Source organism: Sinocyclocheilus anshuiensis, unplaced genomic scaffold (genome assembly GCF_001515605.1).
Source record: "Sinocyclocheilus anshuiensis isolate Anshui unplaced genomic scaffold, SAMN03320099.WGS_v1.1 scaffold405, whole genome shotgun sequence".
Lineage (NCBI taxonomy): Eukaryota > Metazoa > Chordata > Actinopteri > Cypriniformes > Cyprinidae > Sinocyclocheilus > Sinocyclocheilus anshuiensis.
In genome coordinates, this window is record NW_015539855.1 from 111,590 (window position 1) to 119,624 (window position 8,035).

Here is an 8,035-nt window from a genome sequence, read left to right on the forward strand (position 1 = left end):
AACTGAAACTCGTCTGACTCTCGTATTACAAGTGGCAAAAAGGTTCCTTTGCCAAGAACCCCGCCACAAAACCCACGCTTTGTAATCTCTTTTTTCGGTGTTTGCAGTGTTCGAGCTAGAGACAAAATGAATCTTATGACAATGACCACAAAACTTTAAGAAGGCACATCTAATTATTCAAGCAAACCTGGTAAGTGTATCTTCTGGCGTAACACAACCTACAGTTAGTCTGCCTTTGCCAAGTACTTACATAACCAATTTATCAGATAACTGCCGCCCATATTATTACCCTACTTTATGAAAGAATGATAAATCGTTTGTTACTGGATATTGTACAAACGGGTGTTATATAACCTGCGTTTAAAGTGTATTTGTAATCTAAATAAAAGGAAACTTGGTCGAACGCAACTGAAATGTTTATTTGGCACAACTCCAATAAAAACATGCCAAGGCATTGCTGCGGATAAGGAAAACGACTCAGAAATGGTTCTGCGATAATTTAGGGAGATTAGTCTTAAATCAATGCATTATGATCAAAAGTGACAAGACGGTGCAGCTCTTGTACAGTCATTATAGCTGCCAGAGAGACTGCCATCAAATCGATAATCATATTTCCCACAAAAGTTATAAATAAACGTTTTAATGACTGGTGGCACTGAAGTCAAGTGGGTAATATTTAACAAGCTAAGATAAATAAAAAAATAAAAAAATACCATGACAGCTCCATCCTACTTTACTTAAAAATGTTAAGGTATTTTTTTAAATCTCAGTCTATTGCACTCAAATAACTAGTTAATTATGTTTCAAATGAACGACAATGCAAAATGTTACAGATAAAAAAGCTTTATTGACACAAGTTTTGTGATCAAAAGATGTGGATGCAAAGCTTAACTACAAATAATTTAAATTTGCTTCCCACTCTCCCCTTTCATACGGGATAATATATTCTCTGTGGGAAAACGTTTACGGGCAAATGCAATATATGACAAAAATTGCATTTAAAAAAAAAAAGACCTTATTAAAGTATACAGCACACATGTGAAGCAAGACCACATCTTGCATTTCATTTGCGAGCAGTCTGAATAAATAGATAGTGCACAAGAGAGGAAAAGCAACCAAAAGGGATACGATAACGTCATTCATGATGACCCTCACTTTCCCTGAGGACCTACATCTGAGTCCCACCCTGTTTAAACCAGAATCTTTGTCTGTTTATTTTAGAATGGGTTGAAGCTGCTTTAACAATTCCTAGCTTTCATTCCTATTAGTCTGAACTCGGCCATCAGCCTTTTCCCTCATATATTATGTTCTTCTACAAAAAGTACAGTAAAATTATTTATCTTTAAAAAAAAAAATTCAGAAAGATAGTAAAATTTGGGAAGCTACATTTTAGGATCTGCCATGTTCATTTTTGGACATTCATGTTTTTTTGGTTTATTTTTCCTGGAGACATAATTATCCTTTTTCACTAAATGTGAAGCACAAGAGGATCACGTCAGGTTTAAACCCATTCCTTTCATTTAGCTTTCAAAATACCTAACTCTGACGGTTTTCAACCCTGACTTGAAAAGAGACTTGACCTCTTTGTATAATTTGCAATTATACATATAGTCTGTGCTAGTCAAACGGAATATACAGATGACACAAAAGAGAAAAGGAATACGACTATTTACAGACCACGGATCTCTCTTCTGCGTCACTATAAATCTTTATGAAATATACAGATTTTCAATGTTCATGAGCAGCCTCAGTTAGCCTGGGCAATGCGGGAGTCTGAGCCGATGAAGTTGAGCATCGTCTGGACCAACTCTGGCAGATCATAGTCGTGCTTCCAGCCCCAGTCATTGCGTGCGTTGCTGTCATCAAAGTTCATGGGCCAACTGTCAGCTATACGGATGGAAAAAACAAACGTTTTTGAACGATTTGCACCATTGATTTGTACCAAAATGTTTGAGGAAAGTGCAGATGTTTTGGATCATACCTATAGCCTGTCGTACAGAGTCAATCTCATATGTGACCTGAAGATCAGGCAGCTGTTTTTGGACCTCGTTTGCAAGTTCCTCTGGAGTGAAGCTCATGGCATTGATGTTGTAGGTGCGCATACTGAGCGATTCCGCCGGCGCCTCCATCACCTCCAGGGTGGCCCGCAAACAGTCATCAATGTACATCATGGGCAGCCGTGTGTCTGGTTTTAAGTTGCACTCAAACTTGCTGGTCTTGACAGCATCGTGGAAAATCTGCACGGCGTAGTCTGGAAAAGCCAATAGAGACAGACTTTTAGGACTCATTGCTGTTTTTTTGGTCAGCAGTCTCTTCTACCACATGCAACAGTATGACAGTAACAGCTGTCGAAGTACTTTTCAGGTTTTTACATGTGACTGGAGGTGTTGTTTATATGGCTGGTCGGCATTGGTGCAGGCTATCGGTTTATCTAAAAATACTCAAAGCGAACAACACCCCTTTCTGAGCAAGTGCCAGTTGCATAACTTCACTTACGTACGTGAGCAAGGTCATGTGCCAAAAAACACAGATGGAGCAGAGTGCACCGTACCTGTCGTGCCACCGCCGGGCTGTGAGTCTGCAGAGATGATGCCAGGGTACCGCAGACAGCGGAAGTCAAGGCCATATCGGTGGTGGTAGTACTGCAGAAAAGGATCATGGGTAAAGATTAATATTCCATACGGCACAGAAAATAGGTGAAAATACTCAAAAAATGGTGACTGGTGTCTTACCTCCCCCATAAGCTCTGCATGGACTTTAGAGACGCCATATATAGTGCGTGGTCTCTGCACACAAAGGTCAGGAGTGGGATTTCGAGGTGAAGTTGGTCCGAAGGCACCAATTGTACTGGGCACAAAGAGCCGAAGCCCATGTTCTGCTGCAATGTCTAGGATGTTGTGTAGTCCTACAGAAAAAAAATAGATTTAGAATGAATTTATTAACTTATATTTAGTGCCGTATCAGAATCAAAAGCTAATGTTATCAAAGGCTATTTTATGGAAAGATCTAGACAAATAAATGCTTTATAACATTACAGTAAACACTATATACAATTTTCTATTTGATAGAAATACTAGCTCAGTGCAGCGACGCTCGTAAATTACACTGACAGCTAAACAAACTTTAATGAACTAAACCTAATGTAAGGCGCCTCAAAGTTCATCCTTCTGTTAAATTCGTACAGTAAACCGGAAAAAACAATTACTTTCCAGGCTGTCATCGCCGAACTTTCTTACCTTGCAAATGTAAAGGCACGAAAGGAACGAAGAATGTAATATGAGCGTATTTATACTGCCCTGCCTTCGTCGGCAGCCAATCAGCACGCGAGTACCGTGGCAAGATGCCGAACACATCCTTCAATCCGACTTCCAAAGGCTTCATTGTGCCAAGTCTGTGCGGACTGTTCTGTTCGTGTCCCCTGTTTTTTTGCTTCACAATAACCTAACGCACAATCCAAGCCGGTTTGATCTTGAACTTTACGGTCAGTCAGACTTCTGGGAATTTAGATCAGTTTAAACTAGTTTCCAAAGGCTTTTTTTCAGATTGCAAAGCCTGGGACGCAATGCTGGGTTGTCTTGTTCCACGTTCACAGTTCATACGCTATCCCGGGTTAGTAATTAATTTTTGGTAGACGTGTTTCGAAATTTCACACTGCATATTTGTAAGCCCCGTATTAACCTTCTAACTTAGGGTAATACGGTACACGGCCCGTTTTAATACATGCTTGTCCATCTGTGGCCAAAAGTGGCCACGTAGACCCGCTCTGGTCACTTGAAATATGAGCATAACTTAAAGCAAATACAATATGGACTTTTTATTATAACCCAGTTAACCCTTGTGCTGCCTCTCGTCTACATTTTTATCCGTTTTCTACATACTTGTAGACTTCTTCGTGTCAAAGCTCATGAATATTTAATGAGATAAGCACAGAGGGAGCTCATGATTGGTTGTCTGTTGCTAAACAACTCGCTGTAATCTTGCACCTTTAGCACTGCAATTCGGCCAAGTAGTTTTACAAGCTATTCAGAAGAAGTGACAACCGTGTTTTAAAATGACACGTTTAACCCAGGGTTAAAACCATCGGTACGACTGAAGCGGTGTGCAAGACTTCTGCTGGCAGACTAACATTAGCGGCTCTAGAAGAACTCGAGTAAACGTGCTCACGACGACTAACTACACCCTATGAACGAACACCTTAAAATAACGGTCACGTTATCAGGATTTCGACACTTTGTTTCACACGAACTACCGTATTTTATGAAACACTAAAGGGAAGTCTTGTATTTTCGGCAAAGTGACAAAATGAGGAAGAGGTAACGTTATACAAGATAACCACGTCTTGAGCTTCATTGGCCTAAAATCACAGATATTTAACGGAATGCTTTAGGACAAAGTAATTTGATTGAGAAGTAAAAAGCGATAAGGTTGTGAAAGTGAAAAATAAACTATCATGCATTTTTATCTTTCCAGACAAGGCCATGGGAAGCCAGCGTTCAGATAAGGTTCTATTTGTAATCAATTTTAAGCAAAATGCAATCGATTTCAGTAAACGAATTCACTCACCTATTGACTAGAATAAGATTCAGAGATTAGGCAGAAACCGTGTTTTTCTGGGCGACGTGAGCAGCTTTCACTGGTGCTTCATTCAGACTCTTCCAGTATTGCATCAGCCCGCAGCGGAGGTTTTATATCTGCAGCCCAAGAGGCTTTCAAGAGAAGCCGGCTGCGCTCTGATTGGCCAGCGCTGGAGGTGAGGCCCTGGCCACGCCTTCCTGACGTCTGTAGAAGTGAAACATGACGACTTGAGGGGCCTTTTCAGGGTTGCACATCTTCAACCCCCCCTCACAACGAATGCAGTCAACGGGACGTTTTGGGTTGAAAGTGAGAGACAGAAAGCTCATAGTAAAGGGTTTGAGATAATATTTCTTGTTTCTAGAAAATACCAAACCTACAAAAGAAAAAAAAGATAAATTACCTAATGAGGAAAATGTGCGTTTTGTCCCGCTAAATTTAGAACCAAATTTTAAACATATAAATCCTATTTAAAATATTTTAAGCAGCACTGAATTACTTGTAGAATTATAATTATCATTAAGAATACTACTACTACTACTTAGTAGTAGTAGTAGCTCTGGTTTTGAGATTTTTTTTCATTCATGTAGCTATATTAATTGAGAGAAAAAAAAACTTAAAAGGGTAATTTTTTTAAAATTAACTAGTGAAGGCAAAACTCTTCCAGTATTGCATCAGCCCGCCGCGGAGGTTTTATATCCGCAGCCCAAGAGGCTTTCAAGGGAAGCCGGCTGCGCTCTGATTGGCCAGCGCTGGAGGTGAGGCCCTGGCCACGCCTTCCTGACGTCTGTATAACTGAAACATGACGACTTGAGGGGCCTTTTCAGGGTTGCACATCTTCAACCCCCCCTCACAACGAATGCAGTCAACGGGACGTTTTGGGTTGAAAGTGAGAGACAGAAAGCTCATAGTAAAGGGTTTGAGATAATATTTCTTGTTTCTAGAAAATACCAAACCTACAAAAGAAAAAAAAGATAAATTACCTAATGAGGAAAATGTGCGTTTTGTCCCGCTAAATTTAGAACCAAATTTTAAACATATAAATCCTATTTAAAATATTTTAAGCAGCACTGAATTACTTGTAGAATTATAATTATCATTAAGAATACTACTACTACTTAGTACTAAGTACTACTTGGTAGTAGTAGTAGCTCTGGTTTTGAGATTTTTTTTCATTCATGTAGCTATATTAATTGAGAGAAAAAAAAACTTAAAAGGGTAATTTTTTTAAAATTAACTAGTGAAGGCAAAAATGTGATTAAAGTGGTGAAACCCTAGGAAATTGAGACCAGTTACATGAAGGCGTATAGTTTCCCTTATATTATTTACAATTTAAGCTAAAATCTTTATTTTGATGGGGGAAAATGTTCATGGACACATCATGCATTGACTACTTATTTCTATAACAATGTATTGAAATGATTTTTTTCTTACATTTATTTTTGTCTGTATATATTATTTTAATGTATTCATTTTCATTTATTTTTTTATTTCTTGATAATGTTACAAATATTTTTCATATTTTATATTGGTTTAAAAGCACATATACATCTTTAAGAAACAGCTAAAAACAACATCTCTTCCATCTTCATTTGACCCTCTAATTCGAATTCTATTTGTTGACTTGACCCTCTAACACTTGCACTCTGAAAGTGAAAGTGATTGTGACATGTGGCCAAGTATGGTGACCCATACTCGGAATTAGTGCACTGCATTTATCCCATCCTAAGTGCACACACACAGCTGTGAACACACACACACACACACACACCGTGAACACACACACACACACACACACACACACACATAATATAAATCTTTGATTTAACACATCCTTGCTGAATAAAAGTTTTAATTTCTTTCTAAAAAAAGAAAGAGTAAACATTTACTGACCCCAAACTTTTGAACTGTAGTGTCTTCTTTTTAACTTGTTATTCATCAAAGAATCCTGAAAAAAGTATCACAGGTTCCAAAAAAATATTAAGCAGCACAACAGTTTCCAGCACTGATAATAAATCAGCATATTAGAATGATTTCTGAAGGATCATGTGACACTGAAGACTGGAGTAATGATGCTGAAAATTCAGCTTTGCATCACAGGAATAAATTAGATTTTAATGTATATTAAAATAGAAAAACGTTATTTTACATCATAATAATATTTCACAATATACATTTTTTTCCCTGTATTTTTTATCAAATAAATGCTGCCTTGATGAGCATACGAAACTCCCGTAAAATCATTCTGATCCCAAACCATATATATATATATATATATATAAACCTTGCTACGTGTACTGCGTTAGGCTAAACCGAGACTTGTCATAGCACTTGCATATTATTGATCTTTTGTTGATTTTGATCCTATTGTCATCATTTGTAAGTCGCTTTGGATAAAAGCGTCTGCTAAATGACTAAATGTAATACATGATCATGAGTATACATGAGAATATACATGAGATGTAGTGACAAAAAAACTTGCTTGAATATTTCTCAAAATTGTTGTGCCCTGATTTAGAAGCATTTCAGCAAATAAAAAATCTTGAGAATACAAATGAAATACAAAACATTATTAAACATTGTTAATTATTTAAATCTGAGAACACCCTAAAAAGCATGTTTTGCATCTTAAAAAACCAAGTCTGATTGATAGCTTGAAACAAAAACAACAGAGGAACATTACCTTTTTTTATTGCTTCTGCTATTTTCTGCCAATTCATGGATGGCAAGTCAGAGCTATTCCAGGTTCTGGTCTGCCAGCCACACACCATCAATATGATTAAGCCTTCCTGTGATGCTTCAAGGCCATATCCTCTCAACTCAATTGATCTTTACCCTGAAAATCTCTTAAAACCTCAGTCCCATCACTCCAGGTGCACATTTATGAAGCTTTTCAATATAATAGATCAACAGAACGGATACCTGATGTGTGCAAGTCACAGAGGAAGGACAAATCTCCAACATAACAAAATAGTGAATGAATAATTCAAAGTGACACACTTTTAAGGGCTTGTGTGAAGTGTTTGCCCGGAGGTTACTTCAGGTCTGCTACCATCTCTGTGAGCCTAACAAGTGTTGTCTTTGTGTCTATTAGATATTGTCCATGATTAAAAGCAGAATACCGAGTGTGTCAGCACACACATAATTTCCAGAAATAGCAAAGAAATCAGTATCTGCACAGCACAAGAGGTCCTGTATAGGGTGCATTTGAAACTCGAGCGCACATATACAGTGTTACTGAATATGTGTGGCTGTATCAGGCCCATCCCCCAGGAAACACTGCATGTTTTTAATACTGCATGTTGATAATGAGCGGGGAAAGCAACCATATGTTTATGTGACGAGAGATATGGTGCTTTACACAGCCAGTGGTTGTATTTGCAGCAAGCTTGTACAATATGAAACAGTGTTGCTGTTAACTAATTATTTGACAGTTCAGCAATAGGTTTAAAAAAAAAAAAAA

General features: G+C 37.9%; 1 protein-coding gene across 1 annotated transcript; it reads right to left on the minus strand.

Moving 5' to 3' along the window:
• Positions 1 to 1,007: 1,007 nt before the first annotated feature.
• Positions 1,008 to 3,381, minus strand: LOC107684809 (L-threonine 3-dehydrogenase, mitochondrial-like). Its single transcript, XM_016481173.1, has 5 exons — positions 3,324 to 3,381; positions 2,733 to 2,914; positions 2,552 to 2,642; positions 1,982 to 2,251; positions 1,008 to 1,887 (listed from the first exon to the last, which is right to left on the minus strand). The coding sequence occupies exons 1-5, from the start codon at positions 3,379 to 3,381 to the stop codon at positions 1,748 to 1,750; spliced, it is 741 nt and encodes a 246-aa protein (XP_016336659.1). The 3' UTR covers positions 1,008 to 1,747.
• Positions 3,382 to 8,035: the final 4,654 nt, after the last annotated feature.